The following is a 22,762-nucleotide window of genomic DNA, read 5'->3' as shown; positions in this document are numbered from 1 at the left end:
TTTATTCGATGGCGTTTAATTCTGGTTAGATGGAGCCGTAACAGTGTCGAAACAAATTGATCTTTAGTCATGAATGAATATTCGACAGCCCCCCACCCAATGCGAACGTCGGTCGCGCAAGCACACAGACTCGGGTACGAGCGCGTGATGTGCACCCCCAACGTCCGCTCCTCCCCTTCCTCCCAGTCCCTGCAGCGGAAGTGAGTCCATTTTTTCCCTCAGTCGAACTGGAGCTGCTCTCGGAGCCACAGGCAGGGCAGCACGCGCCCGTGGGAGCTCGTATCTTCAGCGAGTGTTGATGGTTCTTTCCCGGAGGAAGCAAATATAAGCGTGGACGACCGAGTGGAGGCTTGGAGCATTCGTCTGGCGTGTTCCCCCTCCCCTTCCCCTTTGCCCCATGCTGTCTGAGGAAAAGCCTGCGTGAAATTCCTCCACGCCGAAAACGAGCCCACCGTGGGGAAAGAAGGATAGCTAGGAGGTAGACCGCCCCCCTCCCTTTCCCCTCCATATGATCGTTATCTATAAGAGACTACATGTTTGTTTTTAACGTTTTTTTCACGCAATGTCCGCTCCGTAGTTGTCGCTTTGGTGAATTGTCGACCACGCTTGGGTTCGAGGTTCTCCTCCGACCTGAATCCAATCCCCACCGATAGTGACCCACTGGGGGCTAAAAGAAAAACTGAACGGAACGACGCTGCTGTTTGTTTCCCCACCAGAACGCCGAGCTCCGTGGTCATGTTGCCGAACCGGTGGGGGAGGAGAAGCCGTGCCCCCTCCACCTAGAACGCGGAACACTCGATAACTCCAGCTAGATAAGATATATTTTTGCCTTAGGTTAACACCTCCTGCCTCCCACGCAGAATCACATATGTTGTTTGATGTTGTCACGTTTCAGGGATTGATTGATAACGTCTTGCTGCCATCTGCTAGTTCAGTTTCAAAACTACCTCGTTGATTTTTGCATCGCATCTGAGTTATGTATTAGAGACCTATCTGTGCGCAGATGAACACCCTTCTCCCCGGTGAAGTGACTTGAATGCCTCATGAATCTACCTCAAACAACAGCTATTCACCAGCTCGACACATCGGCTCGCCGTGTGCCCAAATGTATACCTCAATTGTAAACTGAGCCTTGTGTTCGAGGCGACGACGCCACAGATGGCTTCATTTCCCGACTCGGAACTGCAGACTTGCCCGCTCTGCAAGGAGCTGTGCGGCTCCTCGGCCCCCATTTCCTCCAGCTCGTCCACCTCCTCTTCCTCCTCCCACACCTCTTCCTCCTCCAGCCAGACCAACAGGAGGCTCCACGTCCTGCCCTGCCTCCATGCCTTCTGCAGGCAGTGCCTGGAAGGCCAGCGCTGTCCGGGAGACCCGCTCAAATTACGTTGCCCCACCTGTGACCAGAAGGTGTCCATCTCAGAGGCCGGCGTGGAATCCTTGCCTTCCTCCAACTTCCTCTTCAGCAACCTGTTGGATGTGGTGGTGAGCACCAAGGATCAGATCCAGAACAAGAATGGCCACCACCACCCTAATCGAGGAGGCATGGGTTCCTCGGGCTTCCATCCCTCCCACGGAGGCCATCTGCACCCCCCGCAACTTATGGCAGAGCCTCAGTGCAGTTCATGCGACGAGGAGAACCTGGCCACGTCCCACTGCCTCGACTGCCAAGAGTATCTGTGTGACAACTGCGTGCGTGCACATCAACGGGTGAGGCTCACCAAGGACCACTTCATCGAGCGCCTCGGGGAGAGCCTCCACCTGGGCCGAGTCAACAGCAGCCCAGGCCAACCGGGCATGTCGGTGTCCCTCGCCCAGTCCCTGCAAAACAACTTTGCGCTGCTCTCCCTCTTCCAGGACCGCATGAGCTTCTGCCAACACCATGACAATGAGGTGAGCAAAAAACACTTGCACTGTTAAAAAAAAAAAACTTCAAGGCGACAAACTTGGATACAGTTTAAAGTTGGGCAATAAAACAAAATACACTCACTCGCTGCCACAATGATTAATTCAGCAACTTAAATAATTCTATTACAAGAACAAGTTGAAGCAAAATGAAGCTTCGTAGGGATCACCGATTTGTTATTACCGTCATGCACCACTTCTGTGTAGAAAAACAGTCCATAAAAGACGCAATGTCAAACTTTGGCATGCTTTCACACTTTACAAGGATGATAAAATGCAATGAGTACTACTTATGATACGCGCGCAGTTAGCCAATTTTATTTAGCCTAACGAGCCAAACGAGCACGTTTATAAACGAGCTGCTGATGTCCGTAGCTCGTCCCTCAATATGCAGACAGGCTAACAGGTTTGTCCTGTTAACAGCTAACCACGGCTGCACACTGACTGATTCACAGATGCCCGTGTCACTCACCAGGCCTTTTAAAGCGACATCAGCCAAATCTCAGATAGCACAATGGACAAAGTAAGGCTGGCGACTGTAAGTGGATGAAATATTCTCTGTGCCTCACATGCGTGTTATTCTGTTTTCATCTGATTAATCATTAGAACAGAGTGCTCAATTATTTAAAAAAAAAAGTACTTGATAGCTGCAGCCCTGTCATGCTGTGTTTCCCAACCTATATTGAGCCACAGTGCGCGTTTGCAAACTGTTGCAAAAAGTGTCTGCGTGGGTCAATTCTGCACCTTCTGCTCGTTAATTGAAGAATAATTACTAGCTTTGCCTGTCACATGATCTTCGGGCCAATTATGGAAAAAGAGTATCATTTCCCACAGCACACCCGATGATATCTCACGGCTAAGCGGTTGGCACTTCACCGTAGCATTATGGCGAAGAACCATACTCGGTATGGCAAGAAGTTCAAAGGGAGCCGAGTGACTCTTGGCCTAGTTCCTCATTGTCAAAATGGCCGCATTGACACACAAATGTATGCAGAGTCTGCCTAATGTGTACCACACAAGGCATTCGGGGCAGAAGCTGCCCCCCCCAACCGACCCCCAAAGTAACAACCCACGCTCAAGTTATTTGTTTGATCATGTGATCAGGATAAAGTTGGCTGCAATGGAAACCATCTTGGTGGAGCCATATGGTCTGAATGAATAACGTATGATGGGAGTGGCGGTATTTTTTTTTGTATCTTCTACGTCATGAGGGGAGAGGATAGGTCTTCCATTTTGTAATTTGTGTACTTCAGATAGTAGGCAGCCATCTTGTGAAAATGTTTTTCTTCGTAATTGTGAGTAAAGCCGGATATCACATTTGTATTTTATTATGCACGTGTTCAACGAGTGAGATTTGTTGTGCCAAAACAAATATTTATACTTGTGCTAAAATGATACTTTTCCCTAAAATCATCTTCGGTTGCTGTTGAAAGTTTCAAATTTGGGGTCGATCAATTTACCATGGAAATTTAAAGGAAATTGTCCATTCCTTCCAAACCCGAGCCCAGAGGAACACAATGCTGATACGCCCTTCAATTGACTTTTTCGACAATAGCGTGGAAGCAACCAAGATCTGCTTTATTGTCATCGGTTAAGTCAATTGGCCTAATCTGCAGTTTTCAATGCATTGCTGAAACCAATTAAGGCTTGGCGGTGACCCTCCCCCTGCTTTGCCAGTAAGTAGGTGGGCTCGGTTTTCCAGTAAGAGCTTCTTTTCCCAGTAACGCCGCCCTCACTCACTGTGGTCCCCCTAGGGGGGGTGACACGAGAGAAGGTCAGGCGTTCTCTACCTGTGAGTCGAGTAGCAACGAGCGTGTGGCACGGGGCTACGCATCAGCCAACATGGCGGCACGTCATCATGATTGTTGTTTGGCCTTCGCAGTTTAGTAAAACTCCCTTTTTATTGTATGAGTACAAATAATATCGCAGAATAATTTATGGACTATCGCTAACTAAAAAGCCTTGACTTTTTTTTTTTTATATACGGGTCCACTGGGCATTTTGTAGTAGCACAGCTAATTATTTAAGGACCTGTCTCAGTTGACGCAAGGTTTACATGATGATGTGCACAGTTGACCCTTGTACCAAAAGTTGACCCGGGATGTTTTCAAGAAATCCTCCATTTCATGTGATTCTACCCGTCAAAAAAAACCGTATTATACCCCAAGTGTTAATTGCGTCTGAGGCGTCAATGGCATCGAGGGCAACAAGCGAGCGGCTTGCTTGTGTTTGGAACTTGAAATGGAAAATGGGATTACACCAAAAGAGCGCCCCCGCTCTTGCTGCGACGTCGCCCTCCGACACCCAAATCCACGCCGCTCGGTCAGAGGAGCGGCTAATGATATGTTAATCCTCTGTCAGTCTTTGCCATAGATTAAACGGTCGTCACGGCGACAAAGGGAGTCACTGCGCCTGTGAATTACCTCCCACAAACTCACTAAATAGTCTGATTGAGTAGCTGTGACTGTATTCTATCGAGTCGTGCGTCAGGTCGAATGAATTACTTCGATGCTAATGTGGCACCAGAATCATTTCGGGACACTTGAGCCCCCCCCCCCCCCCCCGCATGCTTTTGATTCAAGTAAGGCCTCTAGAATGTCTTGAAGTTTTGCCCGCTGTATCCTGCCTTTTGTTTTGTGAGACAATGCAAGTTAAAGGACCCCCCCTCCACACACCCCCTTTAGTCAGCTGTCGCTATTTGGTTTCGTCACTCCTGAATGTGGCCGTGCGAGAGTGTGGCGGAGGCGTTCCCTTTTCCGATCACCCCTGCCATCTGCACGTAGTTATCCTTTGAATAGGACTGCGGCGCGAGTGCACAAATAGTTAGCGCAGTTGGATTATGAAGTTCTGACTTCCAGGCTTCTAACGCGCAACATGTGGCGCGTAATTAGATGGTGTTGCCCTGTTTCCTGTGTGATTGTGTGTGTGTGTGTGTCCTGGCTTTTGATGTCCAACCGAGCACTTTGGTCCTTATAAAGTTAATAGACAGAAAGGGCTTGCCCTTTCCGACCATTGCGCTTCACTGCAACACTAAATTTGCAATGCTAATGCTACATGAGTGTGTTTCTGTCACACGCCTTACTATGACAAGCCAACATGCACCTGCAAAGTGCACGTGTTCATAATGCGGCCACAACACAGGCTTCTCCCTACTGTATCCTCTCCCACGCCCCCCGATCCTTTTCCCCGCCTTCGCCCCCCGCCCCCACTGTAGATAATATAGCACACTTCGTCACGTGCTTACTATGAAGACCAGCTGACGGCGGGTTTGTTTTCCCTCTGCGCTTGGAGGCCCGTCCAATCGCATCGCCGGATCGGATAAACCCCCCACCCTCCCCCGACATGCCGCCGCACTCGGGCGTCTCGTATCTGGCAGAGTTTCAAAACATCAACAGGCGTGTCCAAATGCGCGTTCCGGAAATGGCAAACGGCCAGCAGAAGGTTGCCACGAGAGGCGGCCGCCTCCCAGCCGGCGAGAAAACGAGATTGGAATGAGGGAGAAGAGAAAGAAGGAAAACTGATGGGGGGCGGAGAGACTTGAGTGGTACCCGGCTCGTTTTAATCCTATTACCCAATACGCCTCAGTGTATTGGGTCATACTCTTTACATTGTATCCTCACAATAAACCCAGAAGACTGGATCCCACCTTGACGCGTCTTATACATTTTCTCAAAAAGCTAATATACAATAATTTGAAAGCTGATGAATGAGTATCACACTTAGGCTGGCAACCGTTTAGCATGGCAGTTTTTTTTTGGAGGGGGGGGTTGTCAGGTCATATTCTTGGCCAATAGTGCTCTCAATAATGTGCACAAATAAATGGCGTCCGCATCACATGATGTAGCGTTGACGTTAGCCGCTCGGAGCCTCAGCATTGCACTCGAGGCACAATCGGGCAAATAAAACATCAATGGACAATGGCAATGAGCCTACAAATAGGATAAAAGCAGTGCTAAGACGCTTGGACAACTGTAATATATATGCGGGTGTGTATACATAGATAGATGTGTATATACACGCATACAGGGGGCGAGTTGGCCGTCAGGAATTTCCTTTCACAAAAGCCAGACTTGGTGTCTGCAGGTCCAGTTTAGAGCAGGAAGTTCTAAATTGCGCTTGCCAAATATATTGGACGTGAACAGCCTGCAGGAATGTCACTTTGTGATGCGTCGGTGTGCGTGCGCCCACACCTCAACAGTTCTTGTCTTCTGCCTGTTGACACGTCGTTAAATGGAAAAAAGCCCCAGGCACTGCCTGTGGACAAGTCAAATAGAGAAATCCAGCCGTTGAAAGATAAAACATTTCGGCAAATGTTGATTGGAGTTAATTGTCGTGTCTTGTTTTATGCGCCGAAAGATGTATAAAATCATAGTTGTATGTAACATCGTGTTATTTTTTAGCTTTAAAAAATAAAAAAACAAATCACCAACTTTTGAGATTCCTTCACAGGACAGCGACACAATGGTATTTTGAATGATTAAAAAGCCCCTTGCAAACTCCAAGGTAACGTTTAGTTTTCTTGGACTTTGATTTTATACGCATTGAGCACTTTTGGTGCCTTTTCTGCGCATGTGGGTTCGAGGTTCATGAGGAAACAGTTGGGAAATGCCTTTTACACGGGGTAGAATGTCTCCTTGCCGGTGTCGGTCAAACGGTGTAGCCCTTTGTACATGCGCTTCTTGTCGAGCAGGCCCACTTATTTTCTGGCAGCGCAGTGTGACATTACGAGGCCGGCGGCCCCTCCCCCAACTTGGCTAGCTTGGAGGGATTCTACTGGCTCCTTGGGTTTGTGTCCTCTCCCCTAGTTCCCAGTTCCTGTAGATAGTCTCCACGATTCACTGTAATATCATACATCACATTGGAAAAAAAAAAAAATCAACACTATGTATGTTGTATGTGCTTGTCAAATGGCAAGCAGTAAAATGCTGTCCGACGATTGAAGCAGAATGTAGAATCCAACCCCCCCAAAAAAAACAAGCATTGACAATATAGGAAGCTCGTAACTGAAATCATGACAGAAAAGACATTTGGTCTCATTTTGGAGGCAAGTCGTTTCTTCAAATGGCTTAATGCCGCTTTGTAATGATCCTAACCCAACGCCACCTTCGATTTCACAAACAAGATATCAATCCGTTCATTGGTTTGGCTTGAACAAAGGAGGCTTAAGTCAGAATAAAACAAATGCTCACACGTCATATATTTGCAGGCTTTTGCCAAACGGCGATCGGTGAACACCACGGGTGGTGTCTCGGTGTAAATTGGTAACGTGAGAGATTAATGGGCAGGGCGAGAGAGAGCCTAACATCCGGTGCGCAAATGAAATCCTATAACTCACCGCCAGCCAGCTCCCTGTCCCCCCCCCATCATGTGGCTCAGGCCTGGTGCCGAGAGTAAAATGGCGTGTGGTGGTGGTGGTGGCATGTCGGGGAACAGCAGGGAAACGCCAGGCCAAAAGCACAAGGATTCTAATAAGAGAGTCATGGACAGTCCTCCTTTTGTTTCCTCGCAACCGTTTAAAATCTTTGTTTTTGCCCACAACTAAGAAAGTTAGATGCACGCGGTGTGGCCGGTTGGCTCGAACCGATAAGCGTCTTTTGCCTAGAACTGCGCGCGGGCCGTGGTTGAAGCACCAAAATGGCGCTCTCCTTGTCCGCCGTCGCCCAGCCTCTGTTTTGCACCACCCCCGCATTCCTGTCTTTTGTATGCCGCGTCCCCTTGGAATTTAGGAGATGTCAATAGAGGAGAAGCAGAAGGGCTGGATGGAAAAGGCAAAGAGGAGCTTCTCGAATGATGGAGCTTCGGTCAAAAGGAAAGCGCAAGAAAGGAGAAGCAAGTCAGATAAAAGTCTGTGCGTGCGTGAACGTGCGTCTCATTAGATTATGCGCCCCCCCACCCCCTGCCCAATCCCCCAGGGGAACATGGTTGTTATTGATGGGTTGATTGCAGGCCCATCCCCATCCACTCAGTGCTCTCTTGCTCTTGCAGCCCATTGATCTGGCATCTCCTTGGGATATGATGGTCAGCGCATCTTTAATTAGCCTTTCGTTACAAGTTTTGGCAACAAAGGTTCAGCGAGCGTCCCTCAAGAGACGTGGACACTTTTCTGTCAAACGCCACCTATGCTGCTGTGGCATCCACCGCTAGACTAAAACCAATATGAGCATCCTACATGTTAAGAATGGTTATTGATCAAGTTTTGTTTGACTTCACTCCATCGGTTTTTGTTTTACAGAAGGGTTTTTATGAGCCTTGCGGGTCACACGTGCATATGGATGACTTTGCTCATTCAATCTTTACTCATTGATCTTTTTTTTGCGGGGGTCATGCGGGGGGCTGTTACACTCAAGCAGATGTACTTGTGTGCATGAATTATATGTTTAAATGAAGTACATTGTATTCTTGAGCTTATCATATTTCCGCCTCAAGGAAATCGCTTTGAATCATCGAATACCATTCATTATTTTAAGATCCAAACAACCGCTGACACGTACTGTGTGGACCGTTTTCGAATCTTCAGTTCACCAAACATGCACGGTTCTGGATGAAAAATAACAGGAAAAGTATGAATAATTTTTTTTACAACTTACAGTATTTTGAGCAAAAACTACAGTTATTCATTCATTCAACTTAAGCATTGTAGTGCACGTAGCAAGCAATCCTTCAAGAAAATGGAAATGCATTCGATCATTTGGACGTGAGTTTTGCATAGCATCCCTTGCGTTTTTTCATCCTGTTCAGAGCTGTCGCGAGGAGCAATGGTAACGAGGGCCGCCTGCTTTTTCCTCCCAGGTTTTCCTGTTCTTCTGCGAGAGCTGCTCGGTGCCCATCTGCAGGGAGTGCAGCATGAGCCGCCACGTGGGCCACACTTTTGTTTACCTCCAAGATGCCGTGCAGGACTGCAGGGCCGTCACCATCCAGCTGCTGGCCGACGCACAGAAGGGACGACAGGCCGTACAGGTGAGTCGGACGCCGCCGCGTCATGCACTGTACGGCGGCAGCGCGGTTTTGTAATTTGGCCCTTCCGAAAAGTCTGACTACATGACTATTTCCTGTCCGTAAAAATGCGCATCCAAATCATCTTTTCCAGTTGACCAAAAATACCAGTAAAGCACATTTCATCGAAGGGAGCTATAGTTTAACATGCAGAAAATCTGAAAGAAGTATAAATGACTAATGAAATGGATAAAAGGCTCTTTATGGTGCATGAAAGATGGTTGGAGCGGGGTGGTGGGGTGGGGGGGGGTAACAGTTTTTCTGGTGTGATGTAGTCAATAGTTACCTGACAGCTTTCGACACAGCAGAGCAGCAGAAGTGAGTGTCGAGTGTCAAACCAAACACAGACGTTGTAGAACACCAACTCGCCCACTTACGGCTCCCCAACTAGCTCGCAAGGCAGAAAATGGACGGCTCCACCTCGTTCTGTTTACACACGGCAGCGACGCAGTAAGAAAGGCTTTTATATAGCCAGTGTAAAAAAAGGGGCTTTTATAGCAGGGCATGCAGGTGCTTATATGAAATTTGAGCACCCATTTTTTTTACCCCAAATGGATCTTTGCGCAGTATGGAGTGAATAGGCGGAATTCGACAGCCATGTTGTCCTCCTTTGCTTGACGATATTGATGTGAAGTCGCCCAATTCCAAACGTATGCATGTCTACATCTTGATTCCTAACCACTGTGCAGTGAGACCTTAGCGTGTCATGAACCGGCAACACGTAGCAACAGGCAGAAGATTGAAATGCTACTCGGCTAGGTAGCAGGAAGTACCGATAATGTGTGTATCCATCACAGTCGTGACCGGTCCCTGGATTTCTTTTTTCCGCTTGAGTCGGAGAAGTCCAGCTGGTCCTGAAAGGGGGCGGGTCACACGGGCGTGAGGTCTGGCGGGGGTGGGGATGAAGGTCATAGGGGGGAGGGGTTGTGGAGAGGAGAATGACGGGGGAGGGTAGATGAAGTATTTAAAGGATTTGGGCGAAAGGAAAAATCCCGTCTTCATTGAAACCCGTGGAACGCTTTGCCCACGTCTTGTTCACATGGCCCCTCGTGCACCCCCCCATCCTTATGCTCACAGACATTTACTGCCTCTTTCCATTTAGCCAATTATGGAATGTAGAGGGGGAGGGCTGGCCTTTTAGGGCCCACGTTACACAGAGAGAAACATATTCAAACGTTGCACATGAAGTCATTTGGTGTGTTTTGATGCTACGTCTATCCAAAGTCATTTTCAATTCCAAATGAGCATTTTATTTTTGTTTGTTTGATCTCCAACTAATTCAGCCATTTTTCCAATAGACACGGAGACTTTTTTTCTTTTATGCCAATGTGGGGTTTTTTTTTTAATTGTCTCTGTCATTTTAAAGTGTGTAAAAAGCAATCTATAAAAACTGTCAACATTCCAACAGATAAGTGCTCTTTAAGTCAACTCCCCTATCAGTCAGTCCTCTTAGAACACACACTTCTGACCTTGGTAGGACATGGTGGAAACATGAAATGCTATCTAAGGTCATGGTACATGCAAGCGCACACAATTTCCTCAGCAGAACCCGCGCCTCACCTCTCTCCTATCTCGGTGACCTACATCTGTGTGACTCCGCTCATGCATGTGCGGCTCCCGAGTTCACCCGGGGTCTTACCCAAATTCCAAAACCTTTAGCCTAACGCGGAACGTCTCTCTGGCAAATGTCAGAGCGCTCTCGCCACGTGGAGCAGACTTTGAAATTGAGACCAGGTCCCGCAGAGGGCGCATTATTTATTTATTTACTTTTTAAAAATCCCAGGGTCTCAAGCTAGCAGCTGAGCTTCAAGAGAAGCTAGCCGACCATCTGGCGACACGTCGTGCGCGTACTTAGTGTTTGCTTGTCCATTCTGTCGGAGGTCACCGCAGGAGTAAATGCTGACGCCAGATAATATGTAAACACACACACACACACACTCATCTACCCTGAGGTAGGAAATTTCCGCCCACTCCACCCCCATTATCTTCCCTGACCTCTGACCCTGGTCTTGTGAGTCTCCCTTTTGGCCCAAGCTCTGGCCCTCTGCGATCTGATTGGCCACTTTGACCCTCTTTGTGTAGCAAGCTGTGCGCGGCTAGTCATCAATGGAGTTTGAACAAAAATAACAAAATAATGTTGCGTTTGTATAGAGTAGTTATTTAAAGTGGGATGTGTACACATTGATCTTTAACACCTGAACCGCTTTTGATATTGTCACAGACGACATAGGCAGGAAAAAGAGCGGCTGGTGTTTGGGTTAACATCACTCTCAATTGCCTTTCAAACCAAGTTATTTGATAAAAGTAAGTCATATTGATCATTTACATTCCATTTTCAGTAAATATCAACTTGGCTTACTCTGCTTGCTCTTATTGAAGATTTTAAAATGTGTGGGAGCTTGACCAAAATGCGTTTGTAACAGTAACATGGACTTAATACAACAAATATTAAGTTAAAGGGACAATCTCATTAAAAAATCTCAAAGGCAACGTCCGTAAACGTTGACTCATTTGATGTGCTCGAGATGACCAACGGAGCACACCACACTCAACCATATCGCCGCCGGCAATCCAAGTGTCCTCCCGCAAACCAGATGTGTCGTCTAGTACCAAGACTGACCTGTGGGAGGCAGCGTGTTGCCACGGGGCACCCAGACTGCCAAATAAGAAGAAGAAAGAGTGGTCGAGTGACGAAACTCTCCTGCCTGAGTAAATATTGACCCCCGGAGCATTTTCTTAACAGATCGGGAATATGATTACATTTTGACTGCTCAACTGGAGTGCGGTGACACACAAGACGTTTCTATCGCACCTTCCGGAAGGCTAATTTAGTCGTCGCTTCAGATGGCCACCTCAAAGAGTAGAAAAAGACCCCGCTTGCCGGTCTTTGTTCTGTCAGGGTTTGCAGCGGGGAGGGGCGTTGCGGTATGTGTCCTAAGACAGAGGTTGCAGATCATGACCTGTAAGCTTGAACTGACCCTTGAGCCCTGCGGCCAGTTTCACAAAGGCAGCCTTATCCCACCTCCCCTTTGTCCCTGTGAGGTCCCGCCCCCCCCCCCCCCCCCGACCCCCCACCAAACGCCATGGGAGCAGACAGATAAATATTGGCACAAATTGTGCATTGTCAAGTTTAAACATATTCATGATGCAAGTTATCATAATTTGTTAAGAGTAGTTAAAGCACCTTCTAAAAAACGGAAAAATGACTGTGAACGGAGTAAAGCACTGTTAGTGTTGCCAAAGTATTTACTTTGTCGCTATATTTAGCACCTCTTTCAACCCCTCTAATAACTACTTTTCAAAAAAAACGCGCCCAACAACTTTCATTCTTGCTAAGAAACAAACCGCATGTGCCGAGACATTCTCGCATTGTTCCTGCATGACAAGAAATGAGCCCTGTGGAAGGCGAGCACGGAGTAAATGGCGCTGAAAATTGCCCAAAAAGGATGTTGCCCATTTATGCGTCGCAAAACTTGCCATTCACTGACTTTTTATCTGAGCTCTGCAAATATTTAAATGAGCTGGCCCGCCTCAACCATGAAAGCTTGCGGGGGGGTTGCGTTGATACCGTGACAAGCATCCAGTTTGACGGCTCATTGTCATGCTTGAAATGCTTCAGATTTTTGAGTAAGGATCATGTTCAACATGCATCTTTTGACCACAGGGAGCGAAATGTATTTTCGCATTATTAAGCAAAGTGATGCAAAACTGTTGGAAAGGTTATTTGGTATATGCTGGGCGTATTGAAGCAGATGTTTACGCATTCACACGCCAAGCCCCCCTTTGCTTTGATTGTTGCCTTATTCCCCGCATCCTGTGTGCGGGGGTCATCTTGAGCCCTTGTGAGCAATAACAGGCCAAGCTTACTTTTGTTTCATCTCATCCCGACATCCACGGCATGCAGGATATGTCCTCCTTTCAAAAGTTAGATCACATCAACCCGTGTTATTTCCCCCATCCAGCTGAGCATGGAGAAGGTCCAGGCCATCGCCGAGCAGGTGGAAATTAAGGCAAAGGTGGTCCAGACCGAAGTGAAGGCCCTGGTCCTCCGACATAAGAAGGCGTTGGAGGAGAGGGAGTGTGAACTACTGTGGAAGGTAAACCTCTTCCTGTTATTTGTTGACCTCGTCTCACCTTGCTTACAGCCCGCCCGTCTGCCCCCACATTTGTGATGAGTTTGCGGGTCAGTCCCCCGTTCAGTCTTTCCTACACAGCCGCCCTGACAAAGTCATTAGACACCAACCACCCGTGTAACACCCCCCCTTCACCCCAATAGTGACTCAACCGACCGACTGACTTACTACGCGTTGAGAGGTGCCATAGATTTCTCCAGTCTCCCGTAACTGTTGCGTTTATGAGGGCGGTTGTCAGCAAGATTTGCGATGCTCTGCACTTTCTCTGTCTGCTCACTGAACTGGAAGGAATGCCGGGCGAGAGCGGCAGGAATACCAGTCGGGTCGGATGAAAGCTGAGTCACAAGTAGGGAAAGGTGTACATGGGTGTCGTACGGCTCCGTGTCAATCTCGCATATGGTTCATAGTTTTGAATTGCCTTTGGAATATTCGATTAGGAAGGCATTTACTGTTGTGGAGCGCCACGCCGCTATGAAACCTACCGTTTGATCCGATTACTCTTCCTATCTACCCTGCGGCTGTTAAAGTGTGGTGGAGATGTCAAATTGGCCTGAAATAAGCAGACCAGGTAATAATAAAAAAAATAACAATGTGACCAATTTGGCTTGTCTACATCTGCGCTGGTGGAGATTTGGATCCCAGCTAGAGCACATGGATGTATTTATGGTTTTCGCTGTGGCCGTAAATGTCTCTTTAATTCAATTGAATCCTCTAGCCATGAAAAGGCTGTGCCGCGCTGTGGTAAATTGTCAGCTTTTCTACAAGGAGTGCGGACTTAGTGGAATGCCACAGAGCCTCGTGCGCGCCTGAAACCTGAGATCTCTGCAGGAGAACTCGGTTGATCCATTCAAGATGAGAGCCTCTGTTTTCTGTTACGGAAGGTCTATTCTGGAAAAAGACCAAAAGGTGAGGTTTCAGTTTGGACCCCAAATGAGAACAAGAACAACATCAGCTCCTTTGCTCCTCTAAGGACTCGGCTGTGTTAGCCGCCAGCTCATTTTACAGTCACTTCGTTGAGAGATTTGGAGGTTAAAGATGGCTCATTAACCAGATAGCCCCGATTTTGGTCCGCTTCCTGGGCATGCTTTCTGCCCTGCCATGACAAAAGCCCCCATGAGATGAGTGCGGCTCACTCGCGATTGGCTCAGTGGGAGCTTCCTGCCCAGCGAGCGTGATGACGGGCGTGATTATCGGGGCCCTTTACTTATCTCTCCATCTTCCCGACGTGTTGGCGCGGAGGCTCCTCTTCACGGTATCCGTCATAAAGGCCAACAAGAGCCTTTGTCGTCACGGACTATAAAGTGTAAATCTCCTCTCACATGTGCAAATTGCACTTCCACCGAGGCCAAGGCTCAACAAAGAGCCCTCTTTTGGATCTTGAGTCGGGAGGGACCGAGGGCGGTCATCCTATTGTGTTCAACTCTTTTTGTTAGGTGACGCTAAGTAAGAGCCAACGCTTGCTTCTCTGGTTCTACGGCCACCGTCAACACTTTTGACCATTTTTCTTTTCCTGACTGAGTACTCGGAACTAACAGCAGGCTGGGTTTTGCTGGACACACTCCCAATTTTTCTGCCAACCAAAAATGACCGCGGAAGCCCATCATGGGGAAAATATTTAAAAATGAAAAAGATTAGACGGTTCACGCTGCATGTGGCCATTTCCTTTTCATTCAAGTCCGACTGGCTTTTGAGACATTTCATGTGCTTAAAACCAATTCTGCTCTCTGCTGCCATCCTGTGGACGGACATGTTGTCAAATTGTCACAATGAAGTTTTTCCTCAAGCTTTACAAATTTTACAGTAGAAAAAAGGCACATGAGCACCTTTTTTTTTACATAGATCAACGATCTATTACTTATAGAAGAAAAAAAAATTAAAAACGCCATCTGTTTAATGCGAAATATTTTCATTTCCCACCCTCCAAAAATAGAATATCGAAGCTTAATGTTGCAGTTTGAAACCCTTTCTTTGCTGCTACTTGATCAACAAGCTCTCCTCTGTGTATTTTCTGTTCGCTTAAACCAATGGCCTTCCTCTCCGCCCTCTTGCAGTTGGAGAAGATCCGTCAGCTGAAGGCCAAGTCGCTGTACCTGCAGGTGGAGAAATTGCACCAGAGTCTGACCAAGTTGGACAGCACCATCGCCGCCGTCAGCCAGGTTCTGGACGAGGGCCGCCACATTGACGTGCTGCTGGCCCGAGAGCGCATGCTCACCCAAATTCACGAACTCAAAGCACTGAGGGGGCTGATGCAGCCGCAGGAGGACGACCGTTTCATGTTCACGCCTCCGGACCAGGTAGGACGCGATAAGGTTTCAACAAGCGCGCTCCAGTACTTGTGAGGGGGACGCTCACCGATTCCAACGCGTTGTGCGTTGCTCCCACAGGCTCTCTACATCGCCATCCAATCCATGGGCCTGATCAGCAGCGGCGCGTTTGCCCCGGTCACCAAAGCCCACGGCGATGGGCTCAACGGCGCGCTTCGCGGCAAGCACGCGGCTTTTACCGTGATTGGCTACGACCACGACGGCGAGCCCCGTCTCTCGGGCGGCGATATGGTCACCGCCATAGTCATGTCCGTGGCAGACGCCAACCTCTCGGCCGCAGAGGTGACCGACCACCAGAACGGCTCGTACACGGTCAGCTACGTGGCCAGGAGTGAGGGGGAGCACCTCGTGTCGGTGTTGGTGTGCAACCAGCACATCCAAGGCAGCCCCTTCAAGGTGTTTGTGAAATCGGGCCGCAGCTACGGCTCCCTGGGTTCCCAAGTGTCGTCGTTCGGGGGCGAAGGCGAGGGCGATGGTCAACTGTGTCGTCCCTGGGGGATCAGCGTGGACAAGGAGGGATACGTGGTGGTGGCGGACCGCAGCAACAACCGCATACAGGTAAAAATAAAATATATTTTATATATAAATAATGTATAAAAAAATATTTCCACTTGATTAAAAAAATATATTTTATATATAAATAATATATTAAAAAAATATATACCGGGCGGCCCGGTAGTCCAGTGGTTAGCACGTCGGCTTCACAGTGCAGAGGTACTGGGTTCGATTCCAGCTCCGACCTCCCTGTGTGGAGTTTGCATGTTCTCCCCGGGCCTGCGTGGGTTTTCTCCGGGTGCTCCGGTTTCCTCCCACATTCCAAAAACATGCATGGCAGGCTGATTGAACACTCTAAAAATTGTCCCTAGGTGTGAGTGTGAGCGCGAATGGTTGTTCGTCTCTGTGTGCCCTGCGATTGGCTGGCAACCGATTCAGGGTGTCCCCCGCCTACTGCCCGGAGACGGCTGGGATGGGCTCCAGCACCCCCCGCGACCCTAGTGAGGATCAAGCGGTACGGAAGATGAATGAATGAATGAATGAATGAATGAATATAAATAATATATATAAAAAAATATTTCCTCTTGATTCAAAAAATAAATAAATAATTTAATGACGAGTTTTCTCGCCCCCTGTGCAGATATTCAAGCCCTGTGGCTCATTCCACCACAAGTTTGGCTCTCTGGGTTCTCGACCCGGTCAGTTTGATCGGCCGGCCGGGGTCGCCTGCGACGGTCAGAGACGAATCGTTGTGGCCGACAAGGACAATCACCGTGTGCAGGTACAGAATTGCGCTCGCCAAAACGCGCATGCTGACAAATGCAAATATTTGTGGCCACGAGTTCCGAAGCGGCCGCGGAAAGTGGCTACACTCACTCCGGCACTTGTATAAACAAACCTCCTTCGCCGCTCGCCCGCCCCCCCCCCCCGCCCCCCTGCAATTAAACAGGATGTGCCCTGACAGATTTGCTCTGCTTGACAGGTGTTTACGTTTGAGGGGCAGTTCCTGCTAAAGTTTGGGGAAAAGGGCACCAAGAACGGGCAGTTCAACTACCCCTGGGACGTGGCCGTCAACTCTGAGGGTAAGATCTTGGTTTCCGACACAAGGAACCACCGCGTGCAGCTATTTTCCCCCGACGGCTCGTTCCTCAACAAGTACGGCTTCGAGGGGGCTTTGTGGAAACACTTTGACTCACCCAGAGGCGTGGCCTTCAACCACGAGGACCACCTGGTGGTGACCGACTTCAACAACCACCGGCTCCTGGTCATTCGGCCCGACTGCCAGTCGGCCCGCTTCCTGGGCTCCGAGGGCATCGGTAACGGTCAGTTCCTCAGGCCCCAAGGCGTGGCCGTGGACCAGGAGAACCGAATCATCGTGGCGGACTCGCGCAACCACCGCGTGCAAGTGTTTGAGCCCAATGGAAATTTCTTATGCAAATTTGGAAGCCAGGGAAGTGGCTTTGGACAGATGGATCGTCCCTCCGGGGTGGCCGTGACACCGGACGGCGTCATTGTGGTCGTGGACTTTGGGAATAATCGCATCCTCAAGTTCTAGGAAACGGAACATTGGCTCCCTCTATTTGGCCTTTTGCTGGGTTTTTTTGGGTGTTTTTTTTTCTCACCAAAAGAAATGGAGGCCAGAGAATGAATTTAAAAAAGTGACACAATGGTAGGAGGAGAGCTCAGAGGATTGAGAGCACGTTGATGAGAAGGGAAATCAAATCTGAATACCCCCCCCCCCCCCACCCACCCCGAGTCAATCCGTTATGCGGTATGTAATTTCAACGCGGACCTCTCCAAATGGATAATCAGAAGCAGCAAAAGAGCCATTCATTTCCCTTCTTCACAGTGAGCTGCTCTCTTCTGTCTGTAAGCTCTTCTCGAGCATCCTTCTCAGGGAATTTCTCACTTTTCTTGAAACCTCGTCCCCTCTGCTCCACACCTACCTCATTGAGCTCTTTATGAATGTACTCCTAGTCACCGAGCAGAGGTCTATTAAGTCCGTGAAGTTTTACAAAGAAGAAAAGTCTACCTCTATACTTTTATTTAAGAGAGACAAAACTAAGGAAAAAAATAGACTCTTTGGTCGTTTTATTTGCACAGGATTAATGGAATTCATGCTGTGCATTTTTTTTTTAAAAATCGGAATTAAGTGAACCTCCTGAATGTTGTTGCTGAGACAATACTCAGATTGCTGTCGAGGCTGCATGATTCCTTGTTTTTCGAAGGCTTTGCTAAAAAGGAATTAGGGTACAGGACGGCAGTGTCTTCATCGTTTCCATTATAGGCAAATGTTTTTTGGGGGGATGTTTACTTTTTTTTTTGTTTGTTTTTTGGGGGGGCTTATGACATTGCCCCCTCATCGCTATGCTTGAGTTTGCATAGGCATTACGGCCCAACCAGAACGTGGGAAGAAAATGCCACAATGACATGATTTAAAAGAAAAATATAAACAAGCTCAGGTAATACGTCGGCTGATTAGAAAAGATCGGCGCTTTTCAGGCCTCCATTAAGCTTCACTCGGATGTTCACTAGAGCGGATCAGGCCTGTGATGACATTCTAAAACGTTGTGCCCTTTACCCGAGGCCGCAGATTTTTCGACCTATTGTTCGACTGGATTTGTGTTTTCGTAAAGGTCCAGTCAACTGCATGACCAACTAGGATGCCAAGATGAGTATGCGAGGACCGCTTGCTCTCCTCCGAAAAGGGAGGACCCACAAATGGATGTGGGGTATACATTTTTCGAAGATCCGGATCTATTAGGGATCCTAAAGTTAGAGATTTGATCGTAGTTAAATGACACCTTTTTCCCCCGAGGCAGTGTTTGACAAATGCCTCTGAAGTAGAAAGTCCAGAGGACGAACATCAAATAGACTTAAGACTTGACAATACAGTGACCGCTTCCTGTTCGCGGGGGATATGGACTGAGCCCTGTCGCCAAAATCCATGCCTAAATGACACGCCCCGCCCCCCTGAAAGGGTTTAATTACCTCTAGACGCCACTAGATGGTGACAAAGCACCGTTTGTCCGAATGAAGCTCAAACTCGCTTCAACATAGCTTGGTGGCATTCGCCTTCCCCGGCACCTTGCGAATACGCGGCGGTTCACTGTACAATCCTTTGGACGTAAGCTGTGGTTGAAAGCCGCCCTCTTCGGAACCAACGAAAGGGCGCCACCACCCAAGCTCACCCCAATTTATTAACGCTCAGGTCTCAGGAAGCACCTTCAGACCTGTGCGCTAGTAGACCATTCCTCTAAAGATGGAGGTCTATCGACCAACTAACGAGATTCAACCAAAGTTAGAATATCTGCACAGTGGCCAACTAAAAAACTGGCATTTAAAAGATTCCTAAAAAGTCACATTCTTCAATAATCCTCAATGCTGGGAAACGTTAGCGGTTGTAACTCGTGGCGTTTGGCAGCGCCGCCCGCTGACACTGCACGAGTACTTGGATATCCTCTCTGAATCCAGCCGCATAGAAAACCAAAGAGAACCCTCCCCGTCCCCCTTTGGACCCCACCTATCCGATGTAGAACAATCCGTCGTGCCCCGAAAATACCCTTGTGAACAAATCCTCCAATTAGTGGGGGCGGGGGTGGGCGTTGGCTCCTCGCCCTTATTTCAATCTGTGCCCCGCTTGAACGCACTCGACAATTCATGTTCTTTGGCGGCTTTCGTGTTGGAGCAAAAACTGTGGAAAGAATTACCGACGGGCTCTCTTCTCTGAGGAGAGGACCTGTCCGCACATAATCCCGACCGACACCTTCTAATGAAATACGTTGATTCAGCCTCGGCGTTTCGTCAGCTTATGGACCTCAACTCACTTTGTAGCTACTGTTCTTTTTCATATACCTCAAACTTGTGTAGTTTCTATTTCGATACCTCATTTTGACTTTTGATTTTGTGCATTTTTCATGTGTTGACATACCTCATCAGATGTGTATACATCACTCTTATACCTCATTCTTTTGACCGCTGCAGTACAGCGCGTGGCCCGTAGCCGGAGGACCAAAGATTGTGGCACCGTTGAAAACTTGTTGCGGTCGCGTGTCCCCAACGGGCAACCTTGAGCAGCTTTTCCGCGAGGTTGACTTTGCTGTACGATTAATTGCCTATTTTCTTTGTTGTTGTCGTTTTTTTTTTAATTGGAAAAAAAAATCACCAACCAAACCAAATAGTTCCGTCAATAATATATTGCCAAAATCTCTGGGAGTTGTGTGCCAAGGACCGCTCTGTTGTTGATGATAAAACGCCACTGGACCACGATATCGTAGATATATAAATGTTGAGTGAGTCGGGCAGCCCAGGATAAATCCTGCATCTCTCCGATGGCGTGCACTTACGAGGGCTGGGCCCTGGTTCTCTTTGACCTCACGACGATGACCTCCGCAGAGTTCCGCTTGTACGCTAGTTAAAGGGGGCAGCGGGGGGGTGGGGGAGGGGGTGTAAAAAACACAAACAAACAAAAACCCTCACTCGCCGCACAAGAATTACACAAAGACTTTGCTCAACTTTCAGCACAACTGACCAATATTTATGGCCACGGCGGGACTTGTCTGGACTGCGGTGGCAACATTGATGAACGTCATTAACGAAAAGGTTTTCTACTTGGCACACGGAGGGAACAATACCGACAGTCGTGCTTGTTTTTGCGTTTTCAGTATTACTATGTTCATCGACGTCCGCATCCTTTTTCGATAAACTAAGATTGTAGAGTTCTATCTTTAAGATCCTTAGATCTTCTCTCTTTAAGAGGAAAAAAAACCATATTTTTAACCTTTTAAATACTTATTCATTTTTGTTGCATGCTTAAAAGAAAGAGATCCTTCTCATATTGATGTCTTTTCTTTTGGGTGAATGTTGGGCAAAACCCGAGTTGGGAAGCTGACTTTCTGGGAGATGGATCAGATCAGGAAATGTACCCAAAGAACGAATATGCGTGCGCTAGAATGGGATTGACCTTTTGCCCTTGTAATCGGCGGCAGAGCACAACCCGTTCGGTCAGCCAACGCCTCGATTCCCAACAAACGTCGCAGGCAGAAAACATCTTGAGGCTTCTTTTGCGTGCCTCGCAGCTCAGGCGCTTTACATGCGGAAACTTCTAAAACTCGCCACTCTGAATTGATTGATTTGGCCGCTTCACACGGGGCAGCCTCTCGGAGCCCCCCTTGTCACAGGGTCACCAGTTTTGGCCCGTCTAGCCCCAAACCAGCAGCCAGCCGTCTTCCTCTTCTTGACAATCCAGGAAGTTGGGTGACGGCTGCTAACGATGTGACGGGTTGTCATTTCTTGCCCTCTTGTGACTTATGAGGGTGGGGGGGGGGGGGGGGGAATCAAAGCTGCACCGGGTGTTGTGTGCGAGGTCTTAGACCTCCTTTTTAATGATTGTATAATCGAACGTAAAGACAAAAAAAATATATGGTTGGTGAAAATTTAGAAATGAAATTAAAATTATATCTCAGGTAGTTCTCAGCAGCCGCGTGCTGCTGGCGTCATTGAAACGTGTCTTTTAGAAATAAAAAGTAGATCGCCCCTACCCCTTCGACCAACCCTTTCCCCATTTTGGATCTTAGCCTTAGTCTGATTCTTTTTGTGTGCCCATTTAAATAATAATAAAAAAAAATGAAATCCAAAATATTTCTTTTGATTAACGACCCCCCCCCCTCCCAACCCCCATTATTTCCTCTTTGTTTCTTTTACACAATTTTCACACACCACACACCATCTGATGCTCATTGGCCCTTTTAGAATGTATTTTGTGAAGAAAAGGGTTGAGCATCCGGTCGACGCCCGCTCTCGACAACCTGCCGCTGGACCGCAGCACAAGTCCGTATTCATTGCCACTGCATTCCCACATCAGCAATATTTGTAGCGGCGGGTGGCACAAACCAGCGTTAACATCTGTCCGGATGGATCTTTAGTCCAACCGGTGATGGTCCAGCAGGCGGCGTGGAGGGAGTGGCTGTTTCTTTGTTCATCTGTTGTCAAAGCAGATCTCCACTGAATGTAACCCCTCACAGTCCCAAGAGGCAGCGCGACTGCATGTGGCCCGCCGAGTTTAGATGAGTGCTGCTGGCGCTTCTTCATCAGGCCTGGTGTGTGTGGGTGTGGGTGTGTTTGTCAGTCGACCGACACACACTTTGTGCTGAGTGGAAGTGCAGATGTAAGTCTAAATAAAGGCAAAGGAGACTGTAGAATATATTCGGCCACCTGCTGCTCGCGCTGTCCTCTTTGGACTTTAAACATTTCCTATGCAGTTTTTTTGTTTTTTTTTTGCTGTTGTTGTTGGTTTTTTTGTTTACACTTAAATAAAGATTGTATGTCTGACTTCAACACGCGTGATTGGCGTTCTTTCACATCTTTTGAGCGGGTCTTTTGTGGCCCATGCGTGCATTCAAATAGTGTCTCAGTATGACCTCCTGGTGGTGATCGAACTCGGGCGTGAACAGGGAAACGAGTGTGTCGATATACAGTACACTAGCTTTATTTTTTGATTTTTTTTTCCTATCATAAGAAGTGATCAATTATCTATGTAATTTGCAACTCACAATTTTCTACTCTAGCACATTTCAGTCTGGACTTTTTTCTCCGCCCCAATGATTGTACTGTAGTTCCCTGCCACTACCGCTAGATGTCAGCATTGTCAGCATTGTGAGGGGGGATGGAAGGTTGAATTTTGAAGTGACACGTCGGTCAAATGTGTGTTCCAACACCCCATACAGCTAACGGTGGCAGCAGAGGTGGTGTGCGCGCGCGCGCGTGCGTTCGTGTGTGTACGCACACCATCTGTGGTAGTAGTTGTGTGTAAATGTACGCAGCTCTCAGAGGAACTAATTAGCAGGAGCAGACCGGCAGCAAAAGGCACTTGCGGGGAGTGGGATTGTGTCTTTGTACACTGCCTGAGCTTGTTGA

At 48.1% G+C, this 22,762-nt stretch overlaps 1 protein-coding gene across 1 annotated transcript; it reads left to right on the top strand.

Moving 5' to 3' along the window:
• Window positions 1–127: 127 nt before the first annotated feature.
• On the top strand, window positions 128–17,979 carry trim71 (tripartite motif containing 71, E3 ubiquitin protein ligase). Its single transcript, XM_052069917.1, has 7 exons — window positions 128–1,890; window positions 8,692–8,859; window positions 12,858–12,992; window positions 15,080–15,322; window positions 15,413–15,910; window positions 16,488–16,628; window positions 16,830–17,979. The coding sequence occupies exons 1-7, from the start codon at window positions 1,159–1,161 to the stop codon at window positions 17,400–17,402; spliced, it is 2,490 nt and encodes an 829-aa protein (XP_051925877.1). The 5' UTR covers window positions 128–1,158; the 3' UTR covers window positions 17,403–17,979.
• Window positions 17,980–22,762: the final 4,783 nt, after the last annotated feature.

Source organism: Hippocampus zosterae, chromosome 7 (genome assembly GCF_025434085.1).
Source record: "Hippocampus zosterae strain Florida chromosome 7, ASM2543408v3, whole genome shotgun sequence".
NCBI lineage: Eukaryota > Metazoa > Chordata > Actinopteri > Syngnathiformes > Syngnathidae > Hippocampus > Hippocampus zosterae.
The sequence above is the reverse complement of the archived record's forward strand: the minus strand, read 5'-3'. Positions and strand labels throughout refer to the sequence as shown.

Excerpts from the sequence above, each read along its gene's own strand:
- trim71 (XM_052069917.1), top strand. The coding sequence starts at position 1,159 with ATGGCTTCATTTCCCGACTCGGAACTGCAGACTTGCCCGCTCTGCAAG. Across the intron at positions 12,993-15,079 it reads AGTGTGAACTACTGTGGAAG|TTGGAGAAGATCCGTCAGCT; the intron begins GTAAACCTCTTC and ends GCCCTCTTGCAG. Across the intron at positions 15,323-15,412 it reads TGTTCACGCCTCCGGACCAG|GCTCTCTACATCGCCATCCA; the intron begins GTAGGACGCGAT and ends TTGCTCCCACAG.